The 20,073-nt window shown below is 42.9% G+C and overlaps 1 protein-coding gene across 1 annotated transcript in view; it reads right to left on the reverse strand.

Moving 5' to 3' along the window:
* DYNC2H1 (dynein cytoplasmic 2 heavy chain 1) overlaps window positions 1–20,073 on the reverse strand; it is a 301,089-nt gene that overhangs the window by 245,707 nt on the left and 35,309 nt on the right. The window contains exons 21-34 of the mRNA XM_077770023.1: window positions 18,814–18,963; window positions 17,923–18,128; window positions 16,592–16,747; window positions 16,388–16,502; window positions 15,676–15,846; window positions 14,299–14,681; window positions 12,372–12,504; window positions 12,168–12,285; window positions 10,039–10,151; window positions 8,219–8,338; window positions 4,915–5,065; window positions 2,786–2,991; window positions 1,528–1,710; window positions 758–940 (exon numbers count right to left, since the gene is read on the reverse strand). Coding sequence (XP_077626149.1) covers window positions 758–940; window positions 1,528–1,710; window positions 2,786–2,991; window positions 4,915–5,065; window positions 8,219–8,338; window positions 10,039–10,151; window positions 12,168–12,285; window positions 12,372–12,504; window positions 14,299–14,681; window positions 15,676–15,846; window positions 16,388–16,502; window positions 16,592–16,747; window positions 17,923–18,128; window positions 18,814–18,963 — 2,388 coding nt within the window. The remainder of the gene's footprint in view (window positions 1–757; window positions 941–1,527; window positions 1,711–2,785; window positions 2,992–4,914; window positions 5,066–8,218; window positions 8,339–10,038; window positions 10,152–12,167; window positions 12,286–12,371; window positions 12,505–14,298; window positions 14,682–15,675; window positions 15,847–16,387; window positions 16,503–16,591; window positions 16,748–17,922; window positions 18,129–18,813; window positions 18,964–20,073) is intronic.

Here is a 20,073-nt window from a genome sequence, read left to right on the forward strand (position 1 = left end):
GTCTCCGATCCCGGCCCGATTTTATCTTCCCCGGTTCGCACTCACATTAGAAGGCTCTCTCAGTGGATTCTGCGTCCTTTTTCTCCCAATCTCTCAGGTTTTGTAAGGTTTCCAATGGCTTCAGATCTTTTCTGTGTGATGTATGGGCACGAGTGCAAGTACGGAGCTCCTTACTTCTCCGCCATCTTGCCCCCTCTGCTTTATGTCAGGTTCTGTGCTGAAAGCTCAGAGTTTGGAGCCTGCTTCTGATTCTGTGTCTCCTTCTCTGTCCCTCCCCTGCTCACACTCTGTCATTCTCAAAAATAAATAAACATTTAAAAAAATTTAAAAAAAATAGTGATTAAAAACATATGCTTCAGAATTAGACCAGAGTTCAATTCCCAGCCTCACCACTTACTCCTGGCTCACCAAGCCCTGCCTTCCCCATCTGTAAAGTAGAAAGAAAACAACAGTCCCTATGTGGAAGGGTCATGAGCATCAGGTGAGACCGAACGCGAGAGCACTAAGCACAGCGGCAGCACGGCGTGAGCACCCAGCAAATGTGAGCAGGCACTCCTATGAGCACTCAGCACTCAGTCTGAAGGTGAACAGTCAGGTGCAACAACAGGGGGGAGAAACCTCGGACCATTCATGGGCAAGAACATTTAACATACAGGTCAGAAGCAGGGGTGCCAGGAGAAATGAAGACCAATTCTCTGCCGCAGTGTGAGTAAGGCCAAGGCTTACAGAATACTCGAACTCCCAGCACACGCCGTACCTCCTTGCCGAGCAGCTCGCACACAGCTCTGTGATTCTTCAGAGCGTCCTGGATCGTTTGGATTTGCGTGGACACTGCCGACAGCACAGACTCTTCCAGTCTATTGAACTCATCAAAGCAACCCCAGGCCCCGCACTTGACCAAACCAACAAAAATTCGTCCCATTGACTTCACGTCGATTCCCTAAAAAATAACAGCAAAGATTACATCCATTAAAAAAAATTAGCATCTCTGAAAATAGTTGAATACTTGGTCATTCACTGACCAGGTCATCTTTTCATCCATCTTGCTCTTCTCTTAACACAGACTCAATAGCTACACTTTCCTGGGTGGTTTCAAAGAGTAAACAAAGGAAATCCTGTGACAGTGTCATTAGAAGGACAGAACTAAACACGCACAGGATTCTTCGTTTGTCTTTCTGTTAAAACCTAAGTCCTACATGAAATGTTTTAAAAATGGTAATTTCAAAATGAATCTGTTTACCTTTTCTATTCACTATTCTCTGTACTCTAATAAGCATTTCTGTGCCCTCAAATCTTCATTCTGTATTTAAGATTATTTGCAATACTTCTCTCTAGAAAAGTTCTCAGACTACGTTATTCACCACCTCTCTCCATGTTACTTTTCAAATAAAACTAATTCTGTTTTCAAGTCACTCAAAAGTACAATGATTTTAGAATAGAGTATTCCATATGTAAGGACATGAAAACTAAGGAGTCCAAACTCCTAACTAACACACTATTGTCCAGTTAGAGAATGGCTTCTTGTACCTCGTCACAATTAAAAACTAACACTTGTCTCCCGAGCAGTCCACCCAAGGCCTTCACCGACTCAGTCTTCCCGGTCCCCGCCGGCCCGTACGGGTTTCCCCCCAGGCCCATCTTCATGGCCTGCGTCAGAGTCAGGTAGCACTTGTCCGTCAGCGGCGTGTAAACCAGCTTGGGAGCATTGCCCTGCGCGAGGGAGATGGAAAGAGTGAATGTTCACGCTTTGCTCAACATTACAAACTTGGAGCTGTGGGACTAGTTAAAAAGCTAACGGGGCAACAAAAAAGTTAAAGTTGTTAACATAGAAAAATAACCAAAAAATTTTTTAGTGAAAGAAGCGTTTTAAAGCGCACAAAGGTAAAAATTAAACTTAATTATTCTCAAGCATGGGATCTACCCCATCCTCACTTAATATACAGTTAGGTTTTCTAGTCTCTCCGGTTCTTGTTAATGGCACAAAGACCTAGTACTAAGGCAAAAAAATCCAAAACTATAGGATACCGTAATCATCCTATTTTGTATTATACAATTCACATCAATTATTTCCCTGAATCTTATGATCTTCATAAGTTAGAACCATTTTAGAGACTCAAATGTAATTATTCTGAAAAATGCTATATGAAATTAATAATTTTAGCTCAAATAGGTCTCAAAATTTCTCCTAAGTTTTAGGGAAAACAGATTCCAATTCCAGTTGCAGTTTGCAGAGCTTCTCTGTAACTGAGGTAGACAGTTTACGGTCTGCAAACACACTCCGGCAGCCCCCCTGACATATCCTCATTAGGCTAACTGTCCCCAGGTTCTGAAGTCAGACTCGAGATGGGAAACGGTGGAGCGCACGCAGCTGCGGTGTTGAGAACACAGTCCGTGAGCTAGGCTGTGTGTCTGGACACTCTTTCGTCACACACACTGATGGCCTTCAGCTAGCGTGCTCTGGCGTGGCGGAGATGGCGCTACCCATGGCATCGTGGGAGGGGGCCCGGCCGGGCGGCTTCTGGGGGGTCGGTGTTCCGTCCTCCCCGGGTTAAAGGGAGAGCCCAGCTGCTGTCGAAATGCAGTGCAGCCTCACCACTACTTAGCTTTTCTGTAAATATTTCTCCAACATAGCTCTTCTTAGTTATGATGAAACAGAAAACAGTCACACAAAAAATATTCTTACAAGTTATGACTAAAATAAAATTCTTTCACACAACAGCCAATTTCTGTTAAAATAAGTAATTTTTAACTGAAAAAATTAAACACTCTTGCCACAGGTACATACCTGGTACTCGTAAGTATACTGAAGTTCAGAATCCACCATTTGAACATAACAAATGTGATCACTTTTCATATAAAATCTGACTTGTTTTTTCCAGACCCAGTCTTCAGTTGTATGAACTTGAACTTGGTTTAACTGCTTTACCACATCAATGTTATGAATGATATCAAGAATTAGTGCTTTAAGTTTAAGCTCCAAAATGCCAGATTCTGTACACAAGTAAAGTATTTGAAGAAAATGTTAGCCTGTGATGTCTGTTCTTAGTACATATGTACACAGATTTTTAAAAGGAATTTAAATGGTAATTTCATGACACAATTGAACGATACAGTAATATAACAAGTCAAACAAATGTCAAATCCACCAGTAAGAAATAAGAATTTTCCTGTGAAAATAGCTAAAACATGGAAAGAGCCTAAGTGTCCATCAACAGAGGAATGGATCAAGAAGATGTNCTGTGAAGATAAGGCATCAAAACTGAGTGAGAGAGGGCTGCGGCTCCCGACACACGAAGTTAGCACACTCCAGCCGGCTTCCCCCTCTGACCACAAGTATAAAACATGGGCAACAGGCACTCGGCTGCTATTTAGGAGCAAGACCATGTGTCACCAAACCAGTGGCGGGTTTGCGCTTTTCCTGTGCTCTCTCTGGAAGCAACGCAGCCAGCAGCGCAGACAGGCTGAGGACGAAGGGTGAGGGGCCTACACCCTGAAGGAAGGGAACCTGCCTCTGAAATCACTGAACCTGGGATCCCTGGAAACCAGGAAGAACCCCAGGTGCTCTCCTCTCTCTCTCTCCTGCCATCAACTGCCTCAGGACACAGACACAGTCACAGAAAGTGAGCAGGTCAGAGCACAGGAAATGCTGGCTTTCTGGCCAGAATAGGGGCCAGAAAACTACAAAGTCCTGTGAAGAGCATGGAGATGGAGGGATGGGGAAAGGGACCCTAGGAACTCATTTATGACTCCTGGGCTCTCCGCCGCCCCAGGCAATGCAGACCGCATCCTAGCCATGGAACCAGACGCTCAGAGAGCTGGCCGCTAGAGGGCGCATCAATGAAAGCCATCTCAACAGTGCTGCAAAGACCACGGCTGAAGCCGAGTTGGTTTGCCAAGTTGTGACCGTTGCAGGAGCACAGCACAGTGACCTGACGATCGCACACATGACTCAGAGACTCTGAAAAGAGAAGTGGCATCAGAACCACAAACCACAGAAGGCTGCCTGGCACGTGCAGCCTGAATCCAACAAGACCTACTAACTGCTAACATAAAATATCAGCACTGTCCCAGGGACTTAAACAAGACCTGGACATTCCTAACACAAGGTTCAAAGTGTCCAGGGTATCATCCCACATCATTCAACGTGCAAAGAACGAAAACAATCCAATTCACTACAAGAGCAAGGGTGAAAAAAAGCACTCCCAGATGAAGGAAGCTGTAGGAGAGAGACTTCAGCCCACAACCCCACGCTGGAAGAGATGCCCAGGACGTCCTCCAGGGAGCCCCAGGGCGCAGGCAGAGCCGGAGCGGCGGGGACACCCAGCTGAAAGCAAGGGACACGCTTCTCCTGTCCTTTAAGGCACGTTCAACAGTTAAATGCAAAAACTGTACCGTAACTCAGAGGTTCCAGTGCATGCAGATGTAATACACAGGACAGCTACTACACAAATAGAGGAGGGTAAGGACACCCGTACAGGGGTAAGGTTTCCACAATCATTTAAACTATGACCAATTCTAAGTACGACATAAAAGTATGTATATTCTTATTCCTTTTTTTTTTTTTAAATGTTTTATTTATTTCTAGGGGAGAGAGAGAGAGAGACAGAGCGAGCAGGGGAGGGTCAGAGAGAGAGGGAGTCACAGACTGAAACAGGCTCCAGGCTCTGAGCTGGCAGTCAGCACAGAGCCCGACGCGGGGCTCGAACCCAGGAACCGCGAGATCATGACCTAAGCGAAAGTCGGACGCTTAACCAACTAAGCCACTCAGGCTCCCCTGTATATTCTTATTCCTAAACTAACCTCTGAAATAGATCATTGTCTGATACAGTCAAAAACACAACAGGTAAGATTGAATAACAAAAAAAAAAGTTCAAATAACCCAAAAGTAGGCAAAACATGGAACAATTTTCATACCAGTGTTCCCTGGATCCTCCGAACTCGTATCGATGCTAGTATAGTGCTCTAACTTAGTCACCAGCTGGGTTTCAATCTGATGAAGACTATGATCTTGGATAGCATTTTCTACATCTTCAGTGAACTTAATCTGCTCTGCCAAACAGAGTATCTAATGGATAAGGAGAAAAAATATTTTTAAAAGATAACTTACTTAGAAATAGTTCATGAACATAAGGAAAGACACTTTTCTGGATTTCTGGTTGCACCAGGCCTACTGGGATGTGTTACTGGCACCTGAGACAACGCAGAACCACACGGCCGCAAGAAAGCAGGTATGCCGCTGCCCCAGCTCACCGCCAACCTGCCTCCTATGGCCCCCCGCTGCGCACCTGGCTTCTGTCCTCCAACCCACCAAGCTCACTGTACCCTACGAGGTCTGTCCTTTCTTCTCTGCACTCTCCCCATTATAAATGGCTTCCTTGCAAGGATGCAAGGGTATCAGTGTATGCTGCATTCTATCTAGTAAAATGGTAATATACTAGCAGTCCAGAATAATCCCAGTATACTACTAAAGTCTAAAATTTCCAAATTCTAATTGTTTTAATTAATGTATTAGTTATTAACTTTGAGAGAAAGAGAGAGAGAATCCCAAGGAGGCTCCACACTGTCAGCACAGAGCCTGAAACAGGGCTCGAAATCACAAACGATGAGATCATGACCTGGGCCTAAATCAAGAGTTGGACATTTGATCCAATGAGCCACCCAGGAGCCCCTCAAAATTCTAATATTATCTTAAAATAAGTTGTTGTAATCTTTCAGACTAATACCCATAAACAGAAAGTAGGTATGGATCAAGACAGAAACCTTTATATTAACATAAAACATGAAATATTAACCCTGCTTCAAAGGCTTTCTGTGATGGTAGCAACGTAGCACGCTTACTGATAAAGCAGTTCTACTTTTAAACACTAACATTTGGCACCTTATAGTTAAATGTTTGGTACCGTTCTTACATGAACACAGAAAGCCAGTATCCTCTTATAAACTAAAGACATGAAACATGATCACATGAAAATACTAAGCCTGCTCACCGGTTACTACAGAACAGTGCTTTTCAGGTATATACTTCTCAGCACGCAGATGAATACCATCAAATGCCTCTACTTATCAGATTAAGTCATTCAGTTATCCAAGTGCATATTTTACTTAGCACAGCAGATGAGGCTGTGTGTTACTTGTATTCATATCATTTCATCAAACACTGTATAGATGTAATTGTGCAAGCAGCATTAAATATCATTCTCCAAAGGAAGAACAATTCTCTCTGGGGCAAAATAAACCCCCCAGATTTGTAGGACAAACTCATCAGCTTCCTTGATCAGGTGTACACAGAAGCATTTAAGCAGATCCAAATCTGGTTTTTTAGAACAGACTTTGCTTTTAATTTCCATATGAAAATGTTCACTTGCTACTGCCAAACTAATACTCACATATGTGAATTTGCTTTCCGACACTACTGCTGAATTTCTGCATTATAAATGCACATCAATAATCTCAATTTTTAGCAGTCTGCTATACAATTTCCATGAGAGGCAACAAAATGGGAGTCAAAATACAGTCCCGGCTAATCCTAATCCTGGAGTATGCTACCATCGGGATATCTGGACGGGCACTACCATTATTAATCACCCGAAGTCTAGCAGCCACCAACTGTACTTGGCCAACAGTGTAGAATTTAATCTCCAATGTAAGTTGGCAATGGACCTATCATTATAGCCTCTTAAGTGCATGCCTAGATGCGTCACTCAGAGTATGCTGACAAAAAGTCAAAAACCCAAGGTCTGTCAGATTCTTGCCACTCTGCACACTGTCTCTTTCCCAGGCAAGAAAGTTCCTTCTCCACATGATCTGAGATCCTTACAAAATTGCCGTAAGAGACGTGAATGAAGAGTATATAGCAGGTTGAACCGGATACTCAGGCAGCAGGTGCACCACTCACTCCCCTACATAAATGCTCTTGAGACCAATTTTTCTTGGCATTAACAGCTAAGACACTAGAATTCTCGGTTTGGGTTGGAAAGGAACCATTCCTACTTGTACATGTCCCCGTTTGTATGGAGAATCAACTGCTCACAGGGTGTGCCGTCCACATTGTCGCCTGGCTGCGTGAGAGCCCCAAGGTCAGCTGCGGGCTCTGATCTCACAGCTGCCTCTCCTTTGCCTGTCTCTCCCCGCACACCTCCTCCCACAACTGTCATGCCCCCCAGCCAATCGCTAGACAATCCTTACTTCTGTGGGTTTTTTCCTATTTTGTCTTTTAGGCTAGGTTCACTTAAATCATTCCTGGAAGATGACAGGAATAGGGAACATTTGCAGAAGCAATAAAGCAGCTCACCTCCGACTTTGCAATGCCATTATTATTTGTTGATGATTACTCTTAATTTTCTCTACAAACTTAACAAGAATTTTTAAAGCATATTTTAGTGTCCCTCAAAATGCTGTAAAATACAAATGACACGAAAGGTAAAATGGCTAAGAATCTACAATGCCTGACGCTTCCTATTTCATGTCTCCTGCTTTAAAAGAACCAACATAAAACGTGTGCCAAGAGCGACTATGCGTTTTACTGTGGAAAGCATGGAACACTGAGCAGGGCAGTCTTTCCTGCGGGGAATGAGAGAGCACCTCAAGGCCCAGCCCTCACAGTCCCTGAGAACTAGGTCTGGGAAGGCCGAGCCCCCGGCAGCCAGCAGGCAAACCCTGAGCACGGCTCTCACCGCCACGCCTGGGCGGGCCCTGGAACACGTCTCGCGTGATGCAGGCCGACAGCTGGTGTTCCAGGTAGGAGTTCCCGCGACCGGTGAGCTGGTGCAAACTAGCGCCGCGCTTCCCGGCCCGCATGCCAGCGCCGCGGCCGTGTTCCCGGCCTGCACCGACACCCGCCGACCTCCTCCCGCTCCAAGCTCTCGGGTGACCCCGCGGGAGCGGCAGGGACAGTGCTGTAGGCCTGCGCCTCTCCATCCTCGATGGTCTCATCTTCTAGAACCAGAAAACTCCCACGTGACCGACTGCCTCACGTCATTCCCCACTGGCCTGAGCTGCTGTGCCCTTGGCACGCCTTCTGCCTGAACACATCTGAGCTAAGCCCGTGCCGCACTTCCGTCATGCCTGACAGCTAAAGAAACGAAGACTCAGAAGCGAAGCAACCGGTCAGTGTAACTGCCGGACAAAGAGATGCCTGTGGTCCGACAGGCCTGGCCTCAGCGTCAGGAGGTGTCCTGAGAGATAGGGCCTCCCTCCCTTCCAGACAGAAGCCCCTTACCTGTGAAGGGAACAACGATGGGTCAATAGCACCTTGAGAACTTCGTCCAGCAGTGACACATTCTACCAACAACTGTTTCAAGGTCTGCTTCATTTCCAAGGCTAAATCATTTAACCAGGTCTGAAAATAAAATTTAAAATGATATACACAAGTCATGAAACAAATACACACTCTGTTGACAGATGCTATTCACTGATTTCAGGAAGCAGGGCTATAATTTCTTATTGACCATCACTCTCCCAAAACTGTATTATGGGACCTATTTATTTTATTAATAAAGGACTGAAATAATTTGAAGAAAATAATTTTTTCACCTGTTAGGATAACGGTTAAGTATGAAAACCCATGAAAGTATAGTTAGCTGTACCTATCATCACCTCTACAAACGAATATAATACAAGCAAAGTAACCCCTTCATTTCATTATCGTCAGTCCCAGCCAGGCATCCAGAAGCTCAGGCACGAGAACGTCTGAGCACAAGGCCTGGACACCTGCTCCGCTCCCCCCACCCCTCAACCCAGGCCAGGATTTCTAGAAGCTGAGGCATGAGGACCTCGGAGCACACGGCCCGGACACTTGNGCCCCACCCACCCTGGGCCAGGGCATCCAGAACCCACGCTTTCTCTGCTGACAGAACCGCTCTGGCCAGCTGCTCACACTGAAGCTCCTCCTCTCTCCGTGCATCTGTTCCCAACTACAAGAAGGGCAAACAACAGGAGCGCCTGGGAGTTCAGTCAGTTAAGCGGCCGACTCTTGATTTCAACTCAGGTCCTGATCTCACAGGTCGTGGGTTTGAGCCCACGTCAGGCTCTGTGCTGACGGCACAGAGCCTACTTGGGATTCTCTCTATCCACCCACCCCTGTCCCTTCCCTGCTTGGGCTCTTTCTCTCACTCTCTCAAAAAAAATAAACTCGAAGGAAAGAAGGAAGGAGGGAAGGGAAGGAAGGCAAACAACAGAAACAAACCTCTTTACCAAACACAAACATGGGAGCTACTTTAGAAAAGTGTGCTTTCAATCACCTCATTTCTGTAATCGACATCCAATAAAATGCTGAGCCCTAACCAGGACTAGGCATTTCGCTGAACTGTAGAGTTAGGTGCGAGGTAAGGCATGGGGCCCAACTGCTAGTCTGAAGATTACTTTGGAACGTGAAGATTACGGTTCAATGTGATGCCATCGAACACCGTCTGGCTCTGACTGCACACCTGTCAGGCGTCCTGGACAGCTCACGTCCAGTACTCCAGGACCACTGGATCAACAGTTGTCCCATAAATGCATTCGTTTCAAGCTTACTTGTTCACCTACATCATCTTTTACAAAATCGTCTCATAAAACAATCATCTCGTACAACACATTTTCGGAGTGTGAGAGTAAGAAATTTTCATTCCACCTCTTGAAACAAATCATCTTATACAAGTACCTGTTGCATACTTACGTTCCCAACACTATATGGTGTAAAGCCGGCTACCTCATGTAATTTTCAACCATCTTTGCAACAGATAGTAAAATAAGTATTTGATAGACAGGAAAGCTGTGATTCCAAGTCACATAGCTAGTAAGTTGAACTCATATTAGTATCTTGTCAGAGCAGAGCCCGACATGAGGCTCGATGAGATCATCACTTGAGCCAAAGTCAAGAGTCAGGCACTTAGCCAACTGAGCCACTCAAGTGCCGCATTATTTTTTAAGATACAAGAGGAGTTTCCTAAAAGGCCTACATTCGACTAAGTCAGCCCTACAGATCAACTAATTTATTTTTGATACAAAGTTCATACCATTCATTCTTTTTATTTTCACACTTGAAAAAGAATTACTTACCTCTACATTGTTTGAGATCAGAACTTTGTTTTTAAAAGGTACAACTTCCCCCTCTAAAGATTTCATTGCAGTTATGTGTTTTGATTCTTCATCAAAGCACACACTGTTAATACCTATAATAAACAAGAACAATGGAAAGGCAACAAGATTAAAGGTATAATTATTAAACAAGATACACTGTTACCACAGAATGTACAATATATACCTCATAATATGCATTACGTATTACAATTATATTAGTTCCTCCATATAACAGAAAAGCTTTTCCTAACCAAAAAGTGACAACAACCCAAATGCCCACAAACAGGTGAATTAATGGCTGACATGCTCAAACAATGGAAAATTACTCCACAATGAGAAGGAACAAAATGTAGTTGCAGGGATCTCAAAAGCACTCTGGTGAGCAATAACAGACCAGACACAAATGAGTACTTAAGAACACAGACTGACGGGGCACCTGGTGGCTCAGTCAGTTAAGCATATGACTCTTGGTTTCAGCTCAGGTCATGATCTCACAGTTTGCAAGTTCGAGCCCTGCGTCAAGCTTTGTGCTGATAGTGCAGAACCTGCTTGAGACTCTCTCTCTCTCTCTTTGTCCCTCCCTGCCTCACACACACACGCATGCTCTCTCAAAACTATACAAATGAACAGTTAAAAAAAAAAATACACTGAGAGACAAAAGAAGAAAGGGAGAGGGCAAATGGGACTTCCCTTTCCCCAGATTTGTACTTTATTTTACGGTATACAAAAACAGTTTAAATACATTACCTAATTTTGATCTTAGGAAAAACACTCAATTTAAAGTAGGAACCGAAATGGAGACAGTGGAGGCAGAGTTTGAACGTGAGCCTGCGGATGCCAAGTGCTCTCTCCAGGCCTCCCACAGCCCAAATCACAGCTGAGATAAAGGACTGAAGGCTTCACACATACACAGGTTAGTAAATGCTGCTGTGAAGCAGAGGAACTAAACATGTGAGGTTTTCACAGCTCTGTGCTCTCAGTGGCAACTTCTCTGCTCTGCACCTGCAGCTTGAAAGTGGCTCTAGACCACAACAGGTGTGGCTACATTCGGACTAATCTCTCTTTTAAACTTGAAAACTATGTGGCTGCGAGGGTGCCTGAGGGGCTTAGTTAGTTGGGCGTCCGACTTCGGCTCAGGTCATGATCTCACAGTTCATGGGTTCAAGCCCTGCGTCAGGCTCTGTGCTGTCAGCATGGAGCCTGGAGCCTGTTTCAGATCCTCTGCCGCAACTCAAAAACTAATTAAACATTAACGGGTGCTTGGGTGGCTCAGTTGGCTAAGTGTCCGATGTCGGCTCAGGTCATGATCTTGCAGTCTGTGAGTTCAAGCCCTGTGTTGGGCTCTGTGCTGACAGCTCAGAGCCTGGAGCTGCTTCAGATTCTGTGTCTCCCTCCCTCTGTCCCTCCCCCACTCATGCTCTGTCTCTCTTGATCTCAAAAATAAATAAAACATTATAAAAAGTAAATAAACATTTAAAATAATAAAAAGAAAAGAAAAGGAAAAAGAAAAGAAAAGGAGAAGAAAAGGAAAAGGAAAAGGAAAGGAAATATCTGTCTACGAACCAAATTTGGCCTGATCACTGATCCCCAGGCACCATCACCACACGCCGATCACCACGTCACCTCACCTGCTCCACAGCCTAACTATCACCCGCACGGCACACCTCTGTCCCAGACCTTCTGCTCTCAGTAACTGCCCTCGAGTGCCTCCACCCGGACGGCATGCAGGGAACCTTCAACTCCACCATGCAGAGGCCGTTCCCCGTCACTCCTAGGCCTCCGCACAGCGGTTTTCTTCCACCCTCACACAGTTCTTCAGACGGGTCCTGGCCGATGCGTTCTTCGGGTCCATCCCTACATATCAGTTCAGGGTGTCCTAGAAGTGAGCTAACAGGCTCCACAGACGAGTCACAACAGCACATACCTGTGTCCACCATGGCCAGTGCTGTCCATGTGGCGACTGACTAGGCTGTCTGTCCCACCAAAATATAAATTCCTCCTGAATGCATGACATTCATTAATTCAAGAGGTTACCTCAGAGCCTAATACTCTGCCTGGCAGGTAACTGAAACGCAGTGAGTACCTGCTGAAGAAATGTGGACTCTTACCAGCGAACAGCTTTCTAAGATGAGACTGAATCACGGACGGGCTAGTAGACTGGCCCAGAATCTCCAACAGGTCATCATCACCGATGAAATAAAACCTTGGAAATGCTGAGCGTTTTTCCTAATAAAAACAAAGAATAGCCTTATCTTTTTGGAAAACTCAGAGTATTTTATAATTTGTTATATAAATATTTTTAAAGAACGTGCCTCCAAAAATTCATTTAATGATTTCTGACATCTTTGAAGCTGATCAAGTATCGTCAGCAGTGAATTTCTGATTCCTGCGTGAGTAGTTAACGTTGTGACTCTATTGTCTTTCTTGATGTCAGTCATTATTGATCTACAGAAGAAAAAAGTTATTTTTACCTCTATTTTAACAGTTTTTGGCTGAAAGATAAACATTGAGACATTTGTTACCTGCTGGAAAAAAACTAGAGGTAACACTATTATAAAAGCAAAATATCACTATGTTTCTTCTAAGAAATAATGCTAAAAATTAGTAATGGCCCATTACCATCTTTAAATATATTTTCTTCCATAAGGAATCTCTACATCCAATGTGGAGCTCGAACTCACGACTCACACTCCACCAACTGAGCTCACCACGTGCCCATTACCATTTTTCCCTACCATATTGCAAATTCTCTTATTTCATTCATTCACTAAACAAATATTTAGCCCTATCTCATCAAGATAAGGGTCCAGTGACCTCAACGTGAGACAGGAAATTATCAACACCCTAGAGGAGAAAGCAGGAAACAACCTACTTGACCTCCACCNGAAAAAGAAAGAAAAAAGAAAGATAAGGGTCCAGGGAGAAAGATACTAAATATTTCCTCAAAATATTTAAATAAAATTATGATAAATACTAACAAGGAAAAGTACAGATATTTTTAAAGTAGCTAACAGGGCAATCCCTAATCTATGGCTTCTGTGACGAAGTACGCTGAGTCTGCATGGTAGATAAAAACAAAACATCAGTGAGCAGGAGGGGAACACTTTGTGGCAAAGATCCTGGGAAGGGCTCAAAATGTTTAAGAAAGTCATGGCTGGCGTCCCCGAAGCGAACAGGGAGAGCACAAGAGAAGGCTACGAAGCGGACAAGGAGACTACACTTTATCCTCAGAACAACGGGAAACCTCTCGACACTTTTACTGAAGAATTCAAGGAAAGAGGCCACAAAAAGTCACTGGTACAAGACCAGCGTGGCGGCCACGCATGAGGCTCTCCGCTGAGGACGAGCACTAGCCCGAGTGAGGCCACGGTCCAAGGGAGTGACAACAGAAGTAGCTGAGAACAAAGGCAAAGAAGGAGAGACATAAAGATACACTGAGATAGTTGGGGTAGGTCCATCAGAATGAACAAATGCAGCAACCTCGTGGATGTGGAGGTACGGGGAGAGGTCACACATCCATGATGTTTCCACTCTGAGCAGTCAGGTACTAAGAAAGCCAGGAGCAGAGGATCTGAGCTAACGGGACCTGCCCGTGAAGCTAGTTTTGGCATGCTGACGATGTTCCACTGCCGGAGCTCAGGAGAGAAACAGGGCTCGACAGGTGGACGAAGACTGAAGAGTGGCTGGGACCGCCCACGGAGCGTGACAGAGTGACAGGAGACTCAGAGCCTGAATCTCATGGAATGTCCACATCTGGATGTTCAGAGAGGCCTGAGAACTAGGAACTAGAAGGGGACCCAGCCGGATGGCCAGAAAACCGAGGACCATATCCCAGAAGCCAAGGGAAGAAACTCCCCAACAAGAATTGCTCAGCATTTGTTACATTCTAGTCGGAGATGAGGTAAAATGAGGCATGGAACATGGCCACCAAATTTACAACAGGAAAGTAGTGGGTAACTGTGGGAAAGAGTAGCTCTTAGGACTATCATGATTCCTCTCATCCTGTAGTCACATTGCTGTTAATATGAGGTGGCGTAGTAAAGACAGGAGTCAGATCAACACGGTTCAAGAAGTAAACGGCCGAATGAGAGAAAACGGCCCTTACAAGGATCCAACGGAGAAACACGTTGAAGGCACAGATGACACTCGTAACGTCAAAGTAATCAGCGCATGTTAAGCACCTCACGAGGCAAATAACAGACTGCTGCATATGTCTCTGCCCCAGGTAGCTGTGCTCACCTAAAATCTTCATCAACCCTGCTGAAGCGTGTCTGCTCCTTTGGCAAGGCTCCACGGCCAAATATGGGCTCCAGATACACCCACTTCCTCTGAATGTGGTTTAAATTCTGTAGGTATTCGTCTAATTCTGCAAGTTTCCTTTCCCAAATGGATACTTTATCTTCAAATCCCTTATAATAAGGAGAATCCTTTAAGGACTGAAGAAGGCATCTATTATCTCCAACTTGATTTACGATGTCTTTCCAGTCCTTAATCAGCTTGATAGTGCGACTTTGGCTGTCTTCATAATCAACCAATGTAAACACCGCTCCAACTCCCCAAAGATCGAGTTCACGTAAAGCTTCTCTGATTGTAACTTCACCTTGTGCCCGACTATTTAAATCCTATTTAACATAAAATATACATATTTCCTTTTCAACATTAATTATATAAATAAACCATACAATATTTACTTTGTAAGACAATATATTTTACTTGGCTTTTTACATTAAAGAAAAAAATAAGTGAATATATTTTACATTTAATCCAAAAGAATTAATTACCAGCTAAGGTATCAGGAGATATCAGATACAAAGTATCCAAGCTCACATAGTCAAAGTGTAATATTAAAGATCTGCCATAAGCTTTTTACTTTTAAAAAAGAAAGAAAACTTAAGAATTCATCACAAAACACAAAAATAGTCAGGCTTATTTAAAATTTTGCAGCCTTCAAAACGTGCAGTGAACTTAAGTTTAAGTTCTGATACATGTGAGGTGATGAATAATCCTTCTCTACAGCGGTCATGCTCCATAAACGCACCACTATCTAAACAGGCTCCAGGAATCCGAACAAACACGAAGACACACCTATTAAACAGGGAAGAAAATAACCTGACGTCAAAAGTCCTTTTACTTTTACACCAAACAGGCAGAACGCCACACAGAGAGTCTGCCGCTGCTGATGCCCGAAGGCTGTACCATTTCTCCTTTGACCAGAGCCCTTTCCTAAACCTGATTTGCAACCTGGTTCTTGGTATAACTCTCTGGATTTTGCTATCTCTTAGCTTGTATTTATAATATACCCCAAGATTTTAAATGTATTTTATGTAACATGATTTGTATTGGTTTGCTTTTTGATTAAAGCTGACTCCATTCTTAAACCAAGATTTTTTTTTTCGTATCGTCTTCTTTCTCTCAGGGAAGGGGTTTCCGTTGCTTCTACACTCCTGTATAGATTCAGATGTGTTACTAAAGAAAGAGGAATGGACTAGTGGAACACTGTCACTATGTTAAGAGAAGAAAATAATTTAACTTGCTGTTTTACTTCAATAAAATACAAAGCAAAACCATATGTTAACAAAGGCTGTGTTCATGAGATATTTAAACAAGTATTCTTACTTTAAGGTCTGAAGCTTTGGCAACAATTGTATCAGCTACTCTGAGGAGGTCACCAAACATTAATTTCTCCAGGCTAGTGCCCCGAGGAAGGCCAAGTAGACGAAAAAGGTCAAGCCAGTGATCTGGAGAAAGATGCTCCCCTCTGACGTATTTCAAGACAGGAATTACGGTCTGTTCAAAGAGAAGACAAAAGACAGACGTACACACAAGAATATGTGTCAAAATGCAAAGTGTTATTTCCTTTTATGATCAGCTATAAAAATTTTAATTACTCTATTACCTTTAACAAACTCGAAATCAAATTCTCAAATAGAATCGTATATAATTTATTAAACACTACCGTGGATACATGCAAATTTTCCTTTGTAGCGTGACAGATTTGAAAACATGACCTAAAATGTTTCTATTTTTATTATTTTAGGAAATGACCTATATCCTAAATATGCTAAATGACTCAGATCCTAAATTGCTCTAAGAGGTATAAACACTCCAGTTTAACTTTAACTATAAATTTCTTAGCTATAACTTTTCAAAACAGTAGCAGAAATATCAATAATATCTATGTTTTACTCCACACTTCCTATTTTGTTCATGTAATGGAATCATTAAAAATCAGAAGCTACAAGTACAGCTCCCTCAGCTATATAATTAAAAGACATATGAAAGGTGCAAATCTCATTCAAAAATAGTACAGTAAGTAAAGCTATCTTACTTTGTATTTGTCAACTTCTGATTGTAATTTCACCGTCATAACCGAATGTTCTTCAACTTTCCTTAATCTGTCATGCCAATTCACCAAAAATTCTTCAAACACATGTGTCTTGGTCCTGTAACATACCAGGAATACACCTCAAAATGTACCTCCCAAAAAACACTACCAAATTACAAGAATCTAAATAATGTTTATGACTCAAACCGAAAAGTAATCCAATCTTCACAGGCCATTTCCTCAAGCCTCTGCTGAAACTCTTCATAAAGGGCCCAAATTTGTGCACAGCTCTCAATGTCCTTAGAGATGCTATCTGCCAAAGACAAGCTGGGCTCTTCTAGCCCAAAATGATGGCAATCATCACTATGGAAACAAAGAGTGAAATATCATCAGATTTTAAAAACTGTTAAATATCACTTAGCTTATTTAACTGCATTCCTTGTGGGTGTGCATATTTGATAGTGAAGGTAGACAGTGGGGACTGCATAAGAATTTTACTTTAACTACTTAAGTATAACCTCTTTTAAATTCATAAACATGCATTTCTCCACAGGAGTCAAAGTGGAGTTGATAACAACTATATTTTAAGTCCATCTTAGGTCATAAATGATAATAGTGTAAATACTGAGAATGATAGATATTCATGGACTGAGAAGAGGTTAATATTAATACCCAAGGATTAGATTCCAGAATATAAGATATCCTTCATCTAACTGGTCCTAAAACCTTCATTCACACATGAAGACCATTATCTTATGGAAGCATTTGCTTAAGAGACTAAACCTAAAATAATGCTTAAACTTAATACTTTGTAACATAAAACAACAATTTTTTCCTTGGAAACCTCGTATTATTGTTGTAGGTTCATTTTTCTTCTCAGGGTCTCTGAAAGCAATTTTCCATTAATTTCATATTCCTCATTTTTGACTACAATGAAATCACAGAAAGCCAAGTATTCCAACTCCCAGTGTAACTTCTAAATAAACTCAGTTTTCTGTTCTGTTTCTAAACCTAACCAGAGATTTGCTTCTTTTAATATCCTTATATACTCCACCCACAACTCCTAAGACAGGAGTAGCATAAGCACTTAGAATTATTATTTTTAAAACTGCAAAAGTTCAGGGGCGCCTGGGTGGCTCAGTCGGCTGAGTGTCCAACTTCGGCTCAGGTCATGATCTCACGGTTCGTGGGTTTGAGCCCCATGTTGGGCTCTGTGCTGACAGCTCAGAGCCTGGATCCTGCTTCGGATTCTGTATCTCCTCTCTCTCTGACCCTCCCCTGCTCGCTCGCTCGCTCTCTCTCTCTCCTTCTCAGAAATAAATAAAACATTAAAAAAAATTTTTTTAAACCGCACAAGTTCATAAAGAAAGACTAAGACAGATATAAGAAAGTTACTAATAAGGAACACTTTCTAAAGATACATAGAAATATATGTATTGGCTTAGTACATAGAAATATATGTATTAATACATATATTGGCTTAATACATAGAAATAGAAATCAAAATGACAACTATCCATTTTAAAGAAAAAACATACACAAGCTTTTTCCTTATGACTTCAAGATCATCAAACTCAATCTTTTTCTCTTTTATTGACTTGGCACTTTTATCAAGAGTACTCTGCAGGCCAGTTTCTATAATATCGTCACCAGGCTTTAGTTGGTCCCAACGAGCTTTAAATTTTTCCAATTCTTGGTAATAGATCTGAAGACGCAACTGGACATTCCCTTTCATCACTTCAATCTATGAGACAAAAGAGTTTACATAATTCAGTTTAGATAAAGCCTCACTTTATTTTCACATTTTATTTCTAACACTTTCTATTTAGAGGTGATAAAACACCAAAACAAATTTTTCAATAGAATGTTTTCAATTATTGACTCCAAGTACAATAAAATTACGATGTCAAAAATACAGACTCAGACCATAAATAATCAAGAACAAGAGATAAACAACCTGCATCATCATTAAAAACTCGTCCATGTGCCCAGCGCCTCCACCACAGCTATCAGCAAAGCTGATGTGGTAGAACTTGTCTGACCAATGACCACCAGTCGTGCCAGCCAGCACAGAGCTGCATGACCCAGGGGGTGTGTCCCAGTCTCTGTGCAGAAGAGTAAGCACAACAGGTATGTCTAACTACCAGGTGTCCCCTTAAAAGTCATAGTAAGCAAGCCTATTCACTCATAAGGAAAACTGAAAATGAGATTACCTGAATTCCTTATATGGCAGGATATAAACACAAACTAATGAAAGGATCATTCAAATAAAGTGTTTTACTGTATGGAAGTACTAAGAGAGTCCAATTCCATCCACAATGTCAAATTCTTGCCTACCTGAGCTACAAGGGAATAAATCTAAGCCAGAAATCTTCAGTGAGAAAAAAAATCAAGTTTCCACTTTAACAAAATGACTAAATGGTTCTTACCTGATCTTTAATCATAAGTTGGTGACTTTCCATCATCAACTCAAATTTATCCCACTTAGCCTTCAGATTGCTAATTGTTTCCAAACCTCCACCTGCCACAGTTCGTAAAAGTCTGTTTTTATCTTCAGCTTCTTGGAATAAGGGCAAAATCTAAAGGTTGAAGAAATAACGTTAAAATAAAAAACAACCTATTTTGTCAAATTTCTTAAAAGATTCCATTTCTTTTAGGGATGCCAGGGTAGCTCAGTCAGTTAAGCATCTGACTCTTGATTTCAGCTCAGGTCATGGACTCATAGTTTGTTGGTTTGAGCCGCTACGTCGGCTCCATGCTGACAGCACAGTCTCCTTGGGATTCTGTCTCTCTCTCCCTCTCACTCAAAATAAACAAATAAACAGTAAAAAAAAAAAAAAAAATTTAAAGGGGCCTCGGTGGCTCAGTCAGCTAAGCATATGACTTTGGCTCAGGTCATGACCTCGTGATTTGTGAGTTCGAGCCCTGCTTCAGGTGAGCACGGGCCCCACTTCAGGTGAGCTCCACTTCTCTCTGCCCCTTGCTCACTTGCACCTTCTCTCTTTCAAAACAATGAAACTAAAAAATAAGTAAAATTTTAAAAAAGATTCTATTCTGTTATGTAACTTGTTATTTTTTTAAAATAAAGATTTTTGCTTTTAAATAATTTGTTAAATTTCTGGATATGAAGTTGCTAATACTTACTTATTATCATATACAAACTCAGCTAAGGCCCTCCACCGGAAAGGTGACAAGGAGCGGACGGTGGTCACGCGGACCGAGGGAACCCATGAGCCCGCAGCACGCTGCGAGAGCTGCTGCAGGCGAGGCTCTCAGCGGCATCTTTCTCTCAGGCAACTGTTACAGAGGCTTCCAAAAGGACTAACATCAGGGATGGCGTAAGAGCAGAAACGAACTCAGTATTTCACTAACCGAGAAGGAACAGTCACAAGGAAAGTCACTTAAGGAAAGGACAGCTGGGGAAGTGAAGGCGAGTCATGCTGTACTAGGAAACCCAGAGAAGACAGGAAAGGAGAGTCAGGGTGCGGCCCCCACACACGGACAGAGCCCAGATGAGCCTGAAGTCAGCACAACATTCTCCCTGAGGGGCCTCCCCTCCCGGCCGTCATCCGCGCGGCACCCGACGGGTGTGAGGCGCCGTTCTGTACTGTCCCACTGCTTCAAGCCCAGCCGTGGCTCCCCGGAACCCACGGGTCGGCCCCATGTGCCCACTGCGGCTCACGCCACGC

The sequence above is a fragment of the Crocuta crocuta genome, unplaced genomic scaffold (genome assembly GCF_008692635.1).
Source record: "Crocuta crocuta isolate KB4526 unplaced genomic scaffold, BGI_CrCroc_1.0 scaffold80, whole genome shotgun sequence".
NCBI lineage: Eukaryota > Metazoa > Chordata > Mammalia > Carnivora > Hyaenidae > Crocuta > Crocuta crocuta.